At 37.5% G+C, this 19,930-nt stretch overlaps 1 protein-coding gene across 6 annotated transcripts in view; it reads left to right on the top strand.

The window, feature by feature from the left end:
* The first annotated feature begins 2,891 nt into the window (after positions 1-2,891).
* Positions 2,892-19,930, top strand: part of LYRM7 (LYR motif containing 7) — a 28,073-nt gene continuing 11,034 nt past the window's right edge. Inside the window, exons 1-4 of one of the 6 annotated variants that reach the window (XR_013387613.1) lie at positions 2,892-3,237; positions 11,093-11,165; positions 13,273-13,343; positions 17,571-17,652. Coding sequence is in view for 5 of the 6 variants with exons in the window: in XM_077911547.1 (XP_077767673.1) it covers positions 3,196-3,237; positions 11,093-11,165; positions 13,273-13,343; positions 17,069-17,173 (291 nt within the window). In the remaining variant the exon portion in view is untranslated. Of the gene's footprint in view, positions 3,238-11,092; positions 11,166-13,272; positions 13,344-17,068; positions 17,318-17,570; positions 17,653-19,930 lie in introns of those variants that run through there. The other 5 variants (XM_077911547.1, XM_077911544.1, XM_077911543.1 and 2 more) reach the window with 5 other exon arrangements.

Consider the following 19,930-nt stretch of genomic DNA (forward strand, 5'->3'; position numbering starts at 1 on the left):
TATTCTTGCAACTTTCCTGTAAGACTTAAATTGTAAAAATACAAAATTAAGAAGAGATATATACTGGTTTGGATAATAAATGTGGTCACCTTTCACTAAGGCTTTATCATTTGCAGAACAATGATTTTCCAGCATGTATCATCTCCTGACCTACCTTTCCCCTTAATTCTAGATTGGCCTATGGTATATATATTACTGCCTACTTATCACCTCCATATGGATGTCTACCAGGCACTTCAAATTTATTTTTACTCTTTGTACAATAAACAAATGATAAAATCTCCTCCTGCAAATTCTACGTCTACCATAGTACCATCCACCAAATAGCTCACGTCAAAAGCCTTGAAATCATCCTTAACTCCTCTCTTTTACACTTGGAATATATATTATGAATCCAGTCACTTTTCACCTCTTCTACTACACCACCCTAATCCAAACCATTGTACTTTGAGTGCCTTCCAGCTTGCTTCTGCTTCCACTATAGTCAATTTGGCATTCAGCACAGAAAGTGATTTTTGTAAAATATAAATCATGATCTCATTGTCTTGCTTATTAAGCATTTCATGACAGAATTAAATCCAAAATCTTTACCTTGGCGCATAGGGTTCTCACATGATCTCAGGCCCATGCATTTCAAGATTATTGACCAGTGTTAACCAGACTGCATGTGGTGGGCAGAGGATGCCCATGTTCCAATCTCTGAAGCCTATGAATATGTTACTTTACATGATAAGGGGGATTTCCAGATGTCATTAAAGGATCTTGCAGTGATGAGATTCCTGATTGTCCAGGTAGGCTAAATGTAATCATGGGGGCATTCATAAATGAAAGAGGGACACGGGAGAGATAGGAGATATGATGATGGAAGCAGAGGTGGCGGTGAAAGATTGAAGATGCCCTACTATTGGCTTTCAAGATGGAAGAGGACACAAACAGGTAACATTCTGGAAGTTGGAAATCTGAATTACACTGGGCTAAAATCATGATGTTAGCAGGGCTGCATTTCTTCTAGAGGCTCTAGGGGAGAACATTTACCTTACCTTCTAGAAGCTCCCTGCATTTCTTGGCTTGAGGCCTCTTTCTCCATCTTCAGAAGCAGGGCATCTTTAAATCTCTCCCTGACTCTGCTTCCTTCTTCCACTTAAAAGCAGCCTTTTGATTACTTACAGTTGGGCCCACCAGATAATTCAGGATAACTTTCCCTTCTCAAAAGTCTTAATTTAATCACATCTATAAAGTCCCTTTTGTCATAGAAGGTAACATTAAAAAAATTCCTGGGATTTAAACAGGAAAGCCCTCTTTTGGAGGGCTTTATTCTGCCTACTTATAGTTCCATGAACTTATGGGATGAACAAATTGGAATTTCTTGTTCAGTTCTGGGTCTCATGCTTTGAGATGTTAACAAACCAGGACATATTCGTAGAATAACCAAAATAGTCATCTTGTTTATGCAACAGCTGAAGGAACCATACAGGTTTACCTAAGAGAAGCTTCAGTACTGAACTGATTCTGGCCCTGTGGGAACTATATTTTCAAGTATTGGCAGATGAGGGGTTTTAGTTAACTGAATACAGGACCCTAGTTAGCCAGAAATTATAACAATAAATTATGAATTTTCAGGAAATTGGGCAAGGATTCTAAATTAGAAATGAAAATAAGCATGTTTCAATCATTCTTTAAAAATTAGAAGGCACCATCATGCAATGTCACGAGATCATCTATTGTTTCCTATATAAAAGTACAGAGTATATTTGGTTTAACTTGGTTAAGCTAGGGAGGCCTGGGTGGCTCAGCGGTCGAGCGCCTGCCTTCGGCCCGGGGCGTGATCCCCGGGTCCCGCATCCGGCTCCTTCCAAGGAGCCTGCTTCTCCCTCACTCTTCCTGTCTCTCTCTCTCTCTCTCTCTCTCTCTCTCTCTCTCTCTCTCTCTCGCTGTGTCTCTCATGAATAAATAAAAATAAAAATAAAAAAACTTGGTTAAGCTAAACACTCATTAGCAAATCTAATGAATTATAACTTAAAAAGTCAACTATTATCTTGCTATTTTGATGACTTGCAATATTCTTTAAAATGACATAAACCACAGAGAAGGAAAAAGGTCTTTAAGATCCATTGCTTCAAATCGTTCTCTCCTACTAGGTAAAACTTAAAAGTCAGTTTTACCTAGAAATTAATCTGAAAGCCTGTTAAGTAGGGAAAAAAGCAATGGTTATGCGATGGGGGAAAAGGTTGAGATTTTTCTTGAAGTTTGCCAGGTCCTAAGTTAAATATACTTAAATAACATTTCTCTACCTCTTGAGCAGCAAAACCAGAGTAGGGAGCTTGTGTTAACGCTAGGTTAACGCTAGGTTTTTGAGATCAGGCATACGGATTTGTGTCTCAGACCTCCATTACCAGCTGTATGGGTTTTGTTTTTGTTTTAAGATTTATTTATTTTAGAGAGAGTGTGCTGGCGAACACCTGAGCAAGGAGGAGCAAAGCGGAGAGGAAGAAGGGGACAAGCAGACTTCCCGCTGAGCGCGGAGTCCGAGGGGGGAGGGGACTCAATCTCACCACCCAGAGTTCACGACCTAAACTGAAATCAAGAGTTGTCAGCCTTAACTCACCCAGTCACCCAGGCACCCCTCTAGCCTAGGTCTAGAGCAGGTAACTCTACCTCACCTTTAACGGGAATTGAGAGAATGTACAAACAGCGCTTTGGGGAGCCCGAATTCCAATTAACGACAGTTGTACTAGTTACGGCTTGGCTCTTATGCACTTTCACAAGGAGACAATCCCATTTGGGAAACGTTAACATAAAGGTTCTCTAATAGTTAACCCCAACCCCCAAACAATAGGATTAACGTAGAGACGACAAAGCCACCCGCTACCTCTCAACCCACCCACCGCCACTTGACCGCGTCAGAAAAGACCGGAAGTGGCTCTGCCCCTAACTAACATGGCGTTCAGGTCATTTCCGTTCTCCTCTCTCCAGTAGTTGGGCTTGGCAGCTTCTCGCGGTCTTACCAGTAGCATACTCGTCTCCGGTGTTCCTCCGTGGAAGGCGGGGCTAAAAAGGGGATTCTGCGCGGTGATTGGTTGCGACACTTCAGGAACGTGGCTTCGAAGTTGGACGGCCCACGCCGGGCAGTGATTGGTCGCCGAGAGGCGGGGCGACTCGACCGCAGGAGAGGTGGCGGCCGCGGTGAGGAGAGCCATGGGTCAGGCGGCCAAGGTGACGGGGGCCAGGAGGGCTTGGGTGCGTTGCGGACAGGGAGGGGAAATGGACGGCCTTGCACAGGTTGTCTGGAATCTCAGCAGATGGGGGATCAGGATCCCCCACGGAGCATGTGAACGTTGCCGCTGAGGAGCCCGGTGACCACCGTCGAAGGGCAGTGGAGGGTTTGCGCGGGTGCAAGGAGGGAGGGTGGTACCAGTGCTTCCTTCCTCGCCTCCTAGGGTGCAAATAGTTTGTTTCTCCGTCATGCAAACTCTGCACCTGTTTCATCCCCACACCGAGTGTTTGTCTGAGGGACCTTTTTAACATCCTTGAGAGGTGGACGAGACGACAAAGGCAGCCTGCGTTTGCAACCATCTAATGAATGAAAGGTCAGATGGGAGAAAAATTTAGTCAGATAACCGGAAAATCGCGGCAGAATCACTTGCCAAAAATGAACACGAGACCTGAGTACTCGCAATGACCTTGGGAAGTGATGGCCTCATCGGGTGCTTTCCTCAGGACCTGGTCTCAGATTCAGCTCTTGTCCAACTGATGCACGTTCCTGGCTGGTGCACACTTCTCAGAGACTGACCGTCCCTAACTTTAAATATCAGCATGGCCAGTCGAGTCCTGTCCCTGTCACTGGCTGCAATATAAGCATGGTAAAGAGGGGGGAAAGGCCTGTTACAGTACAGTGAGGAAAAAGCAATGCTTATGGTTGGTCAGTAATAAGGAACCATCAGGCGGTGCCTCCTGTACTACTTTGGTGTTCTCAGTACATTTTAGTATCTGTCAGAACACAAGTAGAAACAATTGTACAAAGTTATTCAGATAATTTATTGACTATCCATAATACCTGCCAATAATACCTTCCAGCCAGCATTTAGCCTACACTGTCTAGGCATAGTGGATGCAACGGTAAACAGACCACTTTTGCCTTCATCAAGAAATTTAGCAGGTAGGGAGATTTTGAATTGAAATATGATGTATTTTGTGAGCTTATAACTGGGGTTTAACCTCTCCAGAGGGATGCAAAAAAAAAAAATCTTGGGGTGCCTGCTCAGTTGAGCATCCTAGCATCCTACTCTTGATCTTAGCTCAGGTCTTCATCTCAGGATCTGAGTTGGAGCCCTGTGGTTAGGCTCCATCAGGGAGCCTACTCTAAAGAAGAAAAAAAGGCTCTCCTAGAATTAAAAGGTAAGTTGAGGACTGAAATTTGGTTAGAAATTAGCCAGAAGAAGAGAGGAAAGAGTAATTCAGAAAGAGGAAGTAGTAAATGGAAAGTCCTTGAAGTGGGAAATTGCTTGGAAAACCTGAATACAAAATAAGTAAGATTCATTCCAAAAACCCTTTTGAGGAGGTCTACCACATATAGAAGATAACTTACGGTAAGTGTAAAGAATACATAGCCTTTGAGGAAGTATGGGACTACAGCAAGTAAACATTTGATTCCCATACAGTATAGTAAGTGCTCAGTGCTGTGGATGTACTCAGGAAGGGCATATAACCTAGACTTAGAAGAGATAGGTAGGTAATAACTAAATTGAAACCTAGTTCAGAAATTACCCCATACATCTTTAATATTAACACATTATGTAAGAAAATGTAGACAAAAAAGCTGAGTAACTTGTCCAAGTTTACAGTAAGTAACAATATCTTGTTCCAACTGATCTGTAGAGAATCCACGTGCCATTTACACTACCTAAATTATCCAGTTAGTATAAGTAAATGAGGGAGAGAAGATAATCTGTGACCTTGTTTTTTGCATTTTAATAAAAATTTATTGACTCCAAGGTAACATTAGCTCTTAATAGTTCCAAGACAGTACCGAGGACATTTTCTTTTTCTTATACTAGTTCTGTTATTTTAAGTTTTTATCTAAATGCCAGTTAGTTAACCTACAGAGTAATTTTAGTTTCAGGTCACAATATCATAATTCAACACTTCCACACCACACTTGGTTCTAATCACAGCAAGTGCACTCCTTATTCCCCACCACCTATTTAATCCATCCCCCCTCAGATAACCATCTGTTTGTTCTCTATAGTTAAGAGTATGTTTCTTGGTTTGCCTCTCTTCCTTTATTTCCCCTTTACTCATTTGTTTTGTTTCTTTAATCCCACATATGAGTGAAATCACATCATATTTGTCTTTCTCTGACTTATTTCACTTAACATAATACCTTCTAGCTCCATCCACAACATTGCAAATGGAAAATTTTCATTCTTTTTTATGGCTGAGTAATATTCCATTGTATATTTATATGTCATGTCTTCTTTATCCATTCATCAGTCCCTGGACAGTGGGGCTATTTCCATAATTTTGCTATTGTAAGTAATGCTGCTATAAACATCAAGGTGCATATAACTCTTTGAATTAGTATTTTTGTATTCTGTGGGTAAGTACCTATTGGTGCAGTTGTACTCCACATCCACACCAACACCTGTTGCTTCTTGTGTTGATTTTAGGCATTCTCATAGGTGTGAGGTGATAACTCATTGTAGTTTTTTTTTTTTTAATTTTTATTTATTTATGATTGTCACACAGAGAGAGAGAAAGAGAGAGGCAGAGAGAGAAGCAGGCTCCATGCACCGGGATCCCGATGTGGGATTCGATCCCGGATCTCCAGGATCGCGCCCTGGGCCAAAGGCAGGCGCCAAACCGCTGCGCCACCCAGGGATCCCAAATCATTGTAGTTTTGATTTGTATTTCCCTGATGAGTGACGTTGAGCATCTTTTCATGTGTCTGTTGGCCATCTGTATGTCTTGTTTGGAAAGATGTCTATTCATGTCTTCTTTTTTAACTGGATTATTCATTTTTTGGGTATTAAGTATTACAAGTTCTTTGTTTTAGATACTAACCCTTTATCAGATATGTCATTTGCAGATATCTTTTCCCATTCTGTGGCTGCCTTTTAGTTTTATTATTTCCTTCACTGCACAGAAGCTTTTTATTGTGATGTATTCCCAGTGGTTTATTTTTGTTTCTCTTGCCTCAGGAAGCATATCTAGAAAGAAGTTGCTACAGCCAATATCAAAGAGGTTACTGCCTATGTTCTCTAGGATTTTTATGGTTTCATGTTTCATATTAAGGTCCTTAATCCATTTTTTTTAAAAGATTTTATTTATTTATTCATAGAGACACAGAGAGAGAGAGAGAGAGGTAGAGACAAAGGCAGAGGGAGAAGCACCCTTGATCCAGGGTCTCCAGGATCACGCCCTGGGCTGCAGGTGGCGCTAAACTGCTGTGCCACTGGGGCTGCCCCATTAATCCATTTTGAATTTATTTTTGTGTATACTAGTTCTTAAATTAGGGATGCTGTCTGTTGTGTTAATGAAATTACTTTCTTTTTTCCCTAAACTTGTAAAATGATTAGATTTATTTAACTCTCCACTCTTAATCCCATGCAACTTGTCTTCTAACTTGTAATATTAAACTGCCTGGATTTCTGTGGACATTTAAAGTCCATATTTCCACAAACAATCTTCAAGGCAGTCTTGTCTTTTACTGTCAGACACCTCAGAATTCTTTCAGTCTCTACACATCTCAATTCCAAAGCCACTTCTGATATTTTTAGGTACTCATTAGCAGTACCCTGCTTCCCAGTACCAAAATCTGTATTAGTTTCCTATGGCTGTTCTAACAAAATACCACAAACTAGATGGCTTAAAGCAACAGAAAGCTATTGTCTGCACAGTACTGGAGGCTGGAAGTCTGAAATGAAGGTGCCAGCAGAGCCATGTTTCCTCTGAAACTTGGTAGAATCCCTGCTTCTTCTCAGCTTCTGATAATGGCGGTCAATCCTTGGTGTCCATCGGCTCATTGGCTTGCTGGCTTATTCTTGCATCACTCTGAGCCCTCCCTTTGTCTTCACATGGCCGTCTGTGTGTGTCTGTGTTCTCATGGCATTTGCTTCTTCTTTTAAGAATACTAGTTATAGGGACACATGGATGTCTCAGCGGTTGAGCATCTGCCTTCGACTCGGCGTGATCCCGGGGTCTGGGATTGAGTCTCACATTGGGCTCCCCGCATGGAGCCTGCTTCTCCCTCTGCCTATGTCTCTCTGCCTCTCTCTCTGTGTCTCTCATGAATAAATAAATAAAATCTTTAAAAAAAAATACTACTTATATTGTATTAGAGCCCATTTTAATGATCTCATCTTAACCTAATTCATCTGCAGAGACCCTTTTTCCAAATAAAGTCACATTTTACAGGTACTAGGAATTAGGACTACAACATGACCTTTTTGGGAACACAGTTCAAGTGGTAACAGTATGGATATACCACATTTTATCTGTTTGTTCATGAATTGATAGAATTGAGTTGTTTCTACTTTTTGACTCTTGTGAATAATGCTACTATGATGATTCATGTATAGGTTTTTGAGTAAACATGTTTTCATTTCTCTTGGGTATATACCTAAGTATGGAATTGCTAGATCAGATAATAACAAAAGAGTTCCAGGTTTTCCACATTCTTCCCAATACTCGTTCCTGATTTTCTTTTTCATTACAGCCATTTTGCTGGGCCTAAGTGTACTTCACTGAGATTTAATTTGTATTTCCCAGATACCAAATCATATTACACATCTTTTCATGGCCTTGATGACCATTTGTTTATCTTTAGAGAAATGTCTTTTGAAATCCTTTGTCTATGTTTTAGTTACTGATTGTAAAAGTTCTTTAAATGTTCCAGATAATAGCCCCTTACCAGATATATGGTTCGCAAATATTTTCTTCCAGTCAAGGCTTGTGTAATCTCTTTTTTGGTAATGTCTTTTCCCTTTCTCTTTCTAAAGTAAGTTTTTTTAGTTTTTATAAAGTTGATAAATGTGTAAGGTTTAAGAAATCAAATAGTGTTACTATAGAAACTAACAGGTGTGTACTTCCTTCTAATACTCCCAATTCTGGCTCCCCAGAGAAAAGTGCTTTTAAGTCTTTTAGCTATTCTCATATTTGCCTCCATGTTTCTAAAGAACATATTTAAACTGCTATTCATTAAATTTTTTCTCTTTGGAGGTGCTATTTACTGACTTTTAACAAGAAAAGTTGGGCAGCCCTGGTGGCTCAGCAGTTTAGCGCCGCCTTCAGCCCAGGGTGTGATCCTAGAGACCCAGGATTGAGCCCCATGTCGGGCTTCCTTCATGGAGCCTGCTTCTCCCTCTGCCTATGTCTTTGCCTCTGTGTGTGTGTGTCTCTCATGAATAAATAAAATCTCTAAAAAATAAAAATAAATAAATAAAATAAAAAAGGAAAGTTGATGACTAAGCTCCCCCCTTATGTCTTAGTCCTTTCATTACACAAATCTTGGTGAATCACTTTTTCTTTTTCTTTTTTTTTGTTATGGTTGTATTAAATTGTCCACCTCTGAGTCCTCTAATATATGATTACATTGCCTTTCTTTTCTAATTCTGTTTCTCTTGAAATTAATAGCCTTGATTTTATTAACATTGGTTGGTTTCCTACTTATCTGTTCCCAAAATCAGTGTCAGTTTGATTTTTTTTCCTGGGAACATCTTTTCTGGAGCAGTTCAACCTTTTTCTGTAGTCCAGACTAGTTGCCTTCTAGGCTGGCTGCACAAATGCTGACATGTATTTGTCCTTCACCATCTCTGTGTTGGATCACCTGTCTCACCAGTTCATCCCCTTGTGGAGCACATTATTCTATAGCTTTACAAGAAAGGATGTATGGCAGGTAAGACACTCCACATTTTAAAAAAATGTCTGTTTCCTGCTGCATTAAGTGATAATTTGGCTATATACGGTATTCTAAGCTGGGTATTTTTTTAAAACTTGAAGAAATTAGACTATTGTCTTCTCACAGTGATGCTATTTAGAAGTTAGATGTTCTGATTTTCTGTCCTTTGTATGTGAACTTTTTTTTATCTTCGAAATTTTTCTTTTTATTAGCATTGTGCCGAATTTTTATCATGATGTACTATAGTACAAGTTTTGATTTGGCACTTGGAGTTTTTTCAATCAAGTAACTTTTGCACCTTACTTGGTGACATTTTTCTCCTTTTAATTTCTTTTGTCTTCTTTCTCTGTTTTTGTTTTTGTTTTTTTTTTTTGGTTTTTTTTTTTGTTTTTTTATGATAGTCACACAGAGAGAAAGAGAGAGGCAGAGACACAGGCAGAGGGAGAAGCAGGCTCCATGCACCGGGAGCCCGATGTGGGATTCGATCCCGGGTCTCCAGGATCACGCCCTGGGCCAAAGGCAGGCGCCAAACCGCTACGCCACCCAGGGATCCCTTGTTTTTGTTTTTTATTTTTTGTTTTTAAGATCTGTTTATTTGAGAGAGAGGGAATTTTAAGCAAACTCCGTGCTGAATGCAGATCCCAACTCAGGAGCTCCTTCCCAGAATGCTGGGATCATGACCTGAGCTGAAATGAAGAGATGGATGCTTAACCAAGCCACCCAGGCCCCCCACTGTTCTTGTTATAAACCCTATTAATGTAACTGTTGGTCCATCTTTTTTTTTTTTTTTAAGATACTTATTTATTCATGAGAGATGCAGAGAGACATAGGCAGAGGGAGAGGCAGGTTCTCTGTGCAGAGCCTGATGTGGGACTCGATCCCTGGGCCCCAAGATCACTCCCTGAGCCAAAGGCAGATGCTCAACCGCTGAGCTACCCAGGCATCCCACTGTTGGTCCATCTAGACTACTCTCTTAATTTTCATTTCTCCCCTCAATTTCTGTGTTTTTATTCTATTTCTTGGCTGTTTTTTCTCACCTTAATATTTGCTATCATTCATTTGATGTCTGAGAGCTTTGGGGCGTTTTCTGAACTTTCCTTTTTTAATTTGCTATGATTTCTTTTTGTTATTATTCCATCTTTGCAGTTACTTATGTTTCTGAGGAAGTTCATTGTGGTTTGATTTTTGTTTTTATGTTTTTTGCTCCATGTTTCCTGTTTCTGTTTTGATGTCTGCCTTTCATGTTACAGATTTTCTAATATATGTAAATACCTAAAACTGCCTAGCACACAGGGTATACTTAGTAAATAAATATTAGCTATTTTATCTAGTGAATGGATTGAAGGAAAGGAGGGAATAGTGGCAGAGTGACAAATCTGTGTTAAGTAGTCTAAACAGGAGATGGGAGGGTCTGAACTTAAATAATTTTCAGGGATGGAGAATATCAAAAACAAGCATTCCTAAAATTTCTACACAAAGAGTAATGTAGATTTAAAGAATTGCCTAGAGATTTCCAACTTGAAAAACTCAGTGTCTTCTATTCTCTACAATTGAGAAGACAGGAGAAAAAGCAATATTGAGGGAACAATATTGAGTACGTTTTTAAACCTGATAAGTATGAGGTAGGCTTGGCCTAACACCAAAGCCTCTACACAATCTGTCTTCTACCAAAATGTCAGGCTCTTCTATTTTTTTAACGGTCTTAGTATATTCTGAAGTATCAGCATTCCACTTCTCTTTGGGAAATCACAATTACATTTTACTAAATTATCTGAAACATCTTCCTTCTGGGCTCTCGTAAGATATAATAAGTTCATGAGTTTGTGTATCTGTGTGTAAACTTTAAGAGCAGATGAAAGGCCTCAGTATGTTAAGAAAAGTGAGAACAAATACATACCGGACAAAGTTTGTTACTATAGCAGTCTGATTTTGGCAGAGAGATTATTAACGTTTTTTTAACCATCCTTTGTTGTTTTTCTTTTTCAAAGAATTTGGTATTATTTTTGTAAATAAAGCTAATTTTTTACAATCTAAAAGTAAATAACGAATGGAAAGTTGTTTTGGCAAACGTTGGTTTTCACCAGCTATTTTGAAAAATAGTCTAAGTAGCAGAAGAGAAACACTTTGTAATCCTTGTAATTACATAAAATATAAATCTTTTTTAAGGTCTGAATTCTGATTTTTTTTTTTTTACAGGTTTTACAGCTCTTTAAAACATTACACAGGACCAGACAACAGGTTTTTAAAAATGATACCAGAGCATTAGAAGGTAGGTTTAGGGAATCCCTGGGTGGCTCAGCGTCTTAGCACCTGCCTTCGGTCCAGAGCGTGATCCTGGGGTCCAGGGATCAGGTCCCATGTCGGCCTTCTGTATGGAGCCTGCTTCTCCCTCTGCCTGTGTCTCTCATGAATAAATAAACCAAATCTTTAAAAAAAATTAAAAAGGTAGGTTCATTTTTTGCCACTTTGGAGTAAGTCAGTTCTTCACATGGCTACTGATATATCCAAGAGAACTTGTATGATCAAGATCCATCTTAGAGGGGCAGCCCGGTGGCGCAGCGGTTTAGCGCCGCCTGCAGCCTAGGGCGTGATCCGGAGACCCTGGATCGAGTCCCACGTCGGGCTCCCAGCATGGCGCCTGCTTCTCCCTCTGCCTATGTCTCTGCCTCTCTCTCTGTCTCTATGAATAAATAAATAAAAAATCTTTAAAAAAAAAAAAAAAAGATCCATCTTAGAGGGACACCTAGATGGCTCAGTGGTTGAGCGTCTGCCTTCGGCTCAGGGCATGATCCCAGGGTCCCTGGATCGAATTCCGCATGGGGCTCCTTGCATGCATGGATCCTGCTTCTCCCTCTGCCTGTGTCTCTCTGTGTCTCTCATGAATAAATAAATAACATCTTTTTTTTTTAAAGACCCATCTTAGAGAATGATCTTCACATCTCTCCTGTAATGTTACGCTGTATAAAGATTACTTTACATTACACTAGTTTGAGGAGTATATACTTAAAGAAAAATTTTCAAAGATCAAGTTTTCATAAAGAATCAGGAAACATCAGAATTTCAGCATGCTCCATTGCTTGTCAAGTCATTAAACTTATTTCTCTATTATATAATCACATTTTCACACTCTCTAGGACCAGATACTTCATATTATATCATTCTAGAAGTGATAGCAGCTATGAAAGAGAATGTATTCCAAATGATTACAGACTTATTATTTCACGTTTTAAGTGGCTTCTATTATATCTGGAAGTCATAGCTCTAAAGCTTAGGTTCTGTGTTGGTCATGTGCAATACTACATAGATTTCTGCAGCTCTTTAAGAGGGCACCTAGGATACACCTAGGTAGTATCCCCATCAGGAATTCAAGTTTTTGTAATTCACCAAGAATAATTTCTTGAACATTAAAGTATATATTTCATGTTATATATACTTTACCAAATTCATTTAAATCTTTTTTTTTTTTTTTTTTTCCCCGCCGCCCTTCTTCGTCCCCGGCGGGGACCGCCCCATTTAAATCTTCATAGATCCATGTGAGGTAGTTACTGTTATAATTTCTGTTTTTTTTTCCAATGGGAAAAAACTGACAAAATGTGAAAGGATTTGTCCCACATCTTAGTAGTAAGAGGTAGACCTGGGAATTAGCCTAAGCAGTTTGACTCCAAATCCCAATCTTCACCACCTTATACTGAAATATATAAAGCATAGAAGGAAGGTTTTCTGGCTCTTCTCCATCAACAGCATTTTAAGTGTTATTAAATGATATGAGAACTACTAACATTGCATAATTACCATGCACTTTACATGGGTTGTTCCATTATATGCTCACAGCAACAATAAGAGTTTCAGATTAGACTATATTATGCTATAATGATGTTAAAGTGTCAGTGGTATACAGGAACAAAAGGTTTATTTATCATTCACTTTACGTGCCACCCAAACCACTTATATATATATTTTGCTACTGTGTCTTTATTTTATTTGTGTGTGTGTGTGTGTGAAATTTAACATGCTTGTATGTATTGAGTTTTGCCATCTTAAGGCATTTAATTTAAATTTTTAGATTCATGGAAAGAAAGCATTGAAAATTATTCATTGGAATCTGATAGCTATAAGTATACAAATGAACTTGGAAGTAAAAAGCAGGAAACAAAAGTATTAGAATACATTAGGTTTAATTACAAATTTGCCAGCCTGTCAAAGGCTTCCAGGACACTTTTTAAATAAATACCTAATTTTTTAGAATTAGTTTCACATGGGGCAAAACTATTTCGACTACTAGAGAAGTAGTCATTTATAACAAGTAACATATACATTCTTGGGATAGGAATTATGAATTAGAAAAGAAATAATTATATATTTTTTTCTTTCTCTAGCAGCCAGAATAAAGATAAATGAAGAATTCAAAAGTAATAAGAGTGAAACTTCTCCCAAGAAAATAGAAGAGGTATAGTAATTGAGTCTTTCAATTATTACAAAGCCCTTATAATTTTCTTAGCCACTAAGAGGAAATGATGAAAATAGAGGGGTTATATGACATAAAAATTACTACTTGATAGTTGAAGGCATCACTACTATAAGATAACCTTCACTTGTTTGGTATGGCTCACCTCTTTAGGGTCATTTGCTCTAAGACAGCAAGTTGCCGGTTGAAAAGAACATGAATGTAGCTGTGGTCAAAGGAAGAGCAGCTGAACCAACCCAGAAACCCACAAAATTTCTGTCTTTACGGCAGGTGACTAAAACTAAGGAGAATAAGTATTAGAACTACAGAAGGAATTTCTATTCATTTAGCTCAACTATACAGACTTTATTTTAATTCCTATCTTGACAATAAAAGTTAATCTGCCACAATTTATGAGCTATGCTTGCTTTGGCTTTTGGTCACTTGCTCTAGTTGAAGACAATCTGTCTACTGACACTAATATATGAACTTCCTAATACTCCTAATACATGTTCTTTTAAAATAATGAATAATGATTCCTTTTTTGTATAAAATCATACTGCATATACATATACATTGTCTCTGTTTTGAGCTTCCTAAGTGTTCCTTTATCTAGCTTTGTGTAAATGTAGGGAAAGGACCCTTAGAAAGAAAACAAAAAATGGAAAATTATTTGTAGTAGCCTTTATAATTCCAAGAATTGGTTTCATAAAGAGGAAAGTACAAACTAGAGAAAATATTCCATGTTTAATAAAATTTCTACATGTTAAAATTACTTTTGATAAAAATGCATTTATTTTTTAGAAGAGAAAAATGCAATTTTTAGAATAGTAAATATCTGTAATAATTTAATGAGTCAAAATGAGATAGCCTAAGTGATAAAAGAATGAAAGGGAAAGATTTTGTATAACCATTTGATAAGGCAAACGGGTGGTGTAATTTTTATTCACAGGAAAAGTTAAGAGACATCATAATCAAGTCATAACTTGAAGAGAAATTAAAAGACGTATACAAAAGTTTGTATAATTTGCTACTCAGTAGGCTGATTAATAACTATGGTAATTTTTTTAAAATTTTGAAATCATAACAAATTTTTTAATTGACATGTCTTTGTATCAACTAAACTGGGAAATGAACTACAGTCTTCTAAATTCCTTTTACTTGTAAAGCACTAATTTAACCTTAAGCAGTCTAGAAATGAGGTATTTGTTATATACAAATGTGTATTTTGTATGTTTTATAATTCTGCATAGATTAAATATTTAGTAGGTTTTAGATAATTACATTGTTGTGTATTGTAGGGTTCATGAAATCTTGACACTAAAAAGAATCTTAGGCATCTTTTTCACCAGCAGTTCTCAAACTGTTTGGTCTCCAGACCTTCTTAAAGTTGAAGACCCCAAAAAGTGTAGTTCATGTGGTATGTCTTTCCATATTTACTGTAGTAGAAATTAAACCAAGTTTTTGAAATACGTATTTGTTGTCTAAACATAATAAGTTCATTACATAGTTCCTTATTCAATCTGGTGCAATGTTTGCAATACATGAAGAAAATTGAGGCTCACACAGATAAGTAGTTGGGAAAGGGTAGGAACATATAATAGCCTTTAAAATAAATTGTGGATATTCTTTGATACTACACCTCAACAAATGGTAAACTTCCTTATAGGTTAATTGCATTGTGGAACTCCGTTACCTGTTAGATGAATGGGTGGGGAGAGGTAAATAGGTAGATAAGAGATTGTTTGGTGAGTTTTTTTGTTTTTTGTTTTTATTTTTTTTTGGCTCCAGGATTCATATAGACCATCACCTGCTCATCCTTTATGCTTTTCCCTTATCCCTTATTCCTCATCTAGCCATGTTTCTTTTCTTTTTTTTTTTTTAACCTTGTTTCTTGCCTTTGACTTATGAGTCAATTCAGTTTATGTACCTTCAATGGATAAGGAGGCCCATTTTTATTTCTCTTCCTAAGTCCCTTCTCACATCCTGTTAGGAGATGAGGCTTTGCTCTTCCACGTCTTCTCCATGTCAGTTAATGGCAGCTCCCTCTTTTTAATGCTCAGACCAAAAAACTTGGTGTTCTGTTTCTTGATTGCTGTCTTTCTCTCGAACTTATATCCAACCTGTCAGCCAATTTTCTTGGCTTAACCTTCAAAATATATCCAGAATTCAACCACTTCTCATCGTCCCCATCATTACCTCCTAGTTAGCCACCATCGTCTTTCACTGGATTGTTACAACAGTCTCCCAGTGAGTCTCCCATCTTCCTCTCTAACTCCCTACATCCTATTCTCAGTACTTTTTTTTTTTTTATTCTCAGTACTTTTAAAGGCAGATTGAGCCTTTTAAATAAGAAGGCGGGATCCCTGGGTGGCGCAGCAGTTTGGCGCCTGCCTTTGGCCCAGGGCGCGATCCTGGAGACCCGGGATCGAATCCCACGTCGGGCTCCCGGTGCATGGAGCCTGCTTCTCCCTCTGCCTGTGTCTCTGCCTCTCTCTCTCTCTCTCTCTCTGTGTGTGTGACTATCATAAATAAATAAAAATTAAAAAAAAAATAAGAAGGCATATCACATTACTCCTGTACTCACAACCCCCTAGCTTCATCCCAAAGTAAAATCTAAAGTCCCTAATATGACCTATAAGACTCTGTCATCTGACTTCTGTTAACTTCCCACCTTAGCTCACTCCATCCCTCTTACTCTTCCAGTCTCAGTGCGTTCTTTGAGGGTGCTTGAATTTACCGAGAATGTTCTTATCTCAGGGCATTTATGCTGTTGCTTATTCCTAGGATGTTCTTCTGCTGCCCTCAAGTCTTCATTTACTAGACCAATAGATTTAATCTATCTTTCTCTTTGTTTTTTTTTTTTTTTTTAATATTTTTTTATTTATTTATGATAGTCACACAGAGAGAGAGAGAGAGAAGCAGAGACATAGGCAGAGGGAGAAGCAGGCTCCATGCACCGGGAGCCCGACGTGGGATTCGATCCTGGGTCTCCAGGATCACGCCCCGGGCCAAAGGCAGGCGCTAAACCGCTGCACCACCCAGGGATCCCTATCTTTCTCTTTGAATAGATTTTTAACCATGCATGATTTTGTAACGTCTTGTACCATTGATTTGGAAAATATAGGTTCACCAAGTATACATATCTTCTAAATGTTGACATAGTTCAGTATATAATATTTTAAAATTGTATTGATTAATATTAATATCTTATCAGAAAAATCTGTAATTATTGAGAAACTATCAAGCTCATAGTGGCAGATACAATTTCCCTAGAATTCTAATTTTTTCTTGAAAACTTGAATTTCATTATTGTTAGCAAATACAGTTGTTTTCTTGAAGTAACAGAGTCAGCTCGTTCATTTTCAAGGAAATGTTTGCCATATACCCAAGTCTGAATGATCATACTTTTTCTGCGGTTCATTCATATAAAATGGTATTCCATGGAGCAGGTTCTACTTCTGCTTACAACTCAAACAATGCAGAAAGCTCTACTATTGAGAAAATCATTTTTACTTCATGATATCTGAAAGGGTCTCAGGGTCCCTCAGGGATCCTCAGCTTTGAGAATCTTTGTTCTAGTCCACTTCTTCATTTTGCATATAAGTACTGAAACTTAGTTATTAACCCAAAGCCTTATACTTAATGATAGAGCCATTTATGGAATTCAATTGTTCCAACTCCTGATTCAGTATTATTTCTAGTGTTGTTTTTTTTTTTTTTCCTAGTGTTTAGAATATCCAAACAAAAAAAAAGATTCAGGGATACCTGGGTGGCTCAGCAGTGGGCACCTGCCTTCACCTCAGGGTGTGATCCCGGAATGGCTGGATTGAGTCCCACATCAGGCTTCCTGCATGGAGCCTGCTTCTTCCTCTGCCTATGTCTCTGCCTCTCTCTCTCTGTCTCTGTCGCTCATGAATAAATAAATAAAATCTTAAAAAAAAAAAGATTCAATCTCCTCCAAAAGAAAAAGAAAACAGAATTTTAAACATAAAATATATATTCTAACAAAAAATACTCTGAATCTATTTTGAAACAAAATACAGAACAGATGGATAAAAGTTAAAAGTACACACATGTCTGAGTTTCCTGTATGCTTGAAATGGTAAGTTAAAGGCCGCATTACCAAAAAAGAAATAACAGTAAATCTACAATTTTCAAAAACAGTGCATTCATATGGACCATTGAAAAAAATACCCAAAGGATTTATTCTGTTTGGTTTCTTAACAGCTAATAAAAATAGGTTCCGATGTTGAATTGTTACTCAGAACATCTGTTATACAAGGTATTCACACAGACCACAATACACTAAGTAAGTAAAATTAAAGAAAAATGTTTTCTGACTTCATTGCATTTTAAAATATTGAGCAACTGCAGCACTTTTAATGCTGATTAGTAAAACAGCTTGATTTTGCCAGACAATGCAGTATATCTTGTGTACTTTTGTAAGGCTACTATTTAGAAATGCTAGATTATGAAACTTTTCTTTTTTTGTACTAGATTTTTTTTTCTTTTTTAAGTTTACTTTTTCTTTTTAATCTTAACTACTGGTTACATTACAGAACTATAGTTAAAAGACAGTATGACTTGTTTTTCATCATATTTGGGGTTCTTAACATTTACCATTTATCATGTGCCTAGACTATCTAGTTCTTTACCTTTTATTCTATGATTAGAGTTACTTTAAAAATAATTCTAGGAAATGGAAATATAGTTGAGGATCCTCCATTATACCTCCAGACTGTTTATAGGGCTTCAGCAGAATTTTTATTTCACGTTACATTTTTTAAAATTTCTCTAAAGTGTCTTTGGAGACAACAACAACAACAACAAAAATGATACTCAAATTTTTGAAAGCCTTCTCTTTTTTTAAAGTAAACTATTGAAGTATAACATACAAACAGAAAAGTGCACAATTTGTAACTATGCATCCTGTTTCACAAAGTGAAATATCCATGTAACCAACATCCATAGTAAGCTATTTAATAATATTACCAACATCCCCAAAGCCCCTCATGTCCCTTCCAGATACCGCCTTCCAACAAGCTAACCACTATCCTAACTGTTAATACTGTAGATTTTTAATTTAATATAATAAAATGTTTGAACTTCATGTAAATGGAATCATATAGGATTACTGTTTTGTCTGGTTTCTTTCTCTCAACATTGTATTTGGGAGATTCATCTGTATTGTTCTATAGTAACAATTCTATAAATATTGTTTGAATAGGGACACCAGGGTGGCTCAGCGTTTGAGCATCTGCCTTTGGCTCGGGTCATGAATCCAGGGTCCTGGGGTTGAGTCCCACATCAGGCTCTCTGCATGGAGCCTGTCCTATGTCTCTGCCTCTCTCTGTGTCTCATGAATAAATAAATAAAATCTTTAAAAAAAAATACTGATTAAATATACCACAGTTTATCCTTCCTGTTGTTTGTTTGGGTTATTCCTAGTTTTGGACTATAATGAATATGGATTCCTTGAACATTATTGAATGTGCCTTTTGGTTTAAAATTTATACATATATGAAAAATAAAATTTTCTACATATATTTACATATACATTTACGTGTGTGTGTGTGTGTGTACAGTTGACCCTTGAACAGCGCAGGGGCTAGAGTTGCTATCCTGCACATTAGAAAATTAATGTATAGGAGCACATGGGTAGCTCAACTAGTTAAGCATCTGATGATTTTGGCTCAGGTCATGATCTTAGAGTCTTGGACAAGAGCCCCACATCAGGCTCTGAGTTGGACATGGAACCTACTTAAGATTCTCTCTCTGTCCCTACCCCCTGCTTAATTGCTCGCTCTCTCTTAAAAAAAAAAAAAAAAAAAGAATTCTTATTTAACTTTTAACTACCCAAAAACTTAGCCCCTGTTAGCCAACTATTAATGAGAAGCCTTACCAAGAACATAAACAGTACATTAACACATGTTTTGTATATATATTATATACTATAGTCTTACAGTAAAGTAAGCTAGGGAAAAGTATTAAAATCATAAGAGAAAAATACATTTGTAATACTCCACTGTAATTATCAAAATTAATGTATGATACTGCTAACCAGTTTTCCAAAGTGGTTAGACTAATTTACACTTCCAGCAGCAGTGTCTGGCTCCAGTTGCTTGACACCCTCACCAACACTTGGTACTCTTTATCTCTGAAATGTTAGCCTTTCTGGTGGTTGTGTAATGTTAGTGCATTGTGATTTTAATTTGCATTTCTTTGGTAACCTATGAAGTATTAGCACCTTTTCAGTTGTTAAAAGGCCATTTTGATACTCTCTTTTATAAAATGTCTGTTCAAGTCTTTTCCCCATTTTTCCAAGGGCTTATCTGCCTTTTTATTTTTGACTTGAATAAATTCTTTGTATGTTCTGAATACATATTCTTTGTTGGATATGCAAGAATCTTCTATTTGGTGACTTGCCTTTTGTTTTGGTAATGTTATCTTTTGCTAAGAAGTTCTTAATTTTAATGTAATCTTTGTCAGTTTTTTCATTTATTGTAGATACTTTTGAGTCCTGTTTAAGAAATCTTTGTCTATCTCAAGCAAGGTCATAAAGAGATTCTCCTATACTTTCTTCCCAA

The sequence above is a fragment of the Canis aureus genome, chromosome 10, assembly GCF_053574225.1.
Source record: "Canis aureus isolate CA01 chromosome 10, VMU_Caureus_v.1.0, whole genome shotgun sequence".
Lineage (NCBI taxonomy): Eukaryota > Metazoa > Chordata > Mammalia > Carnivora > Canidae > Canis > Canis aureus.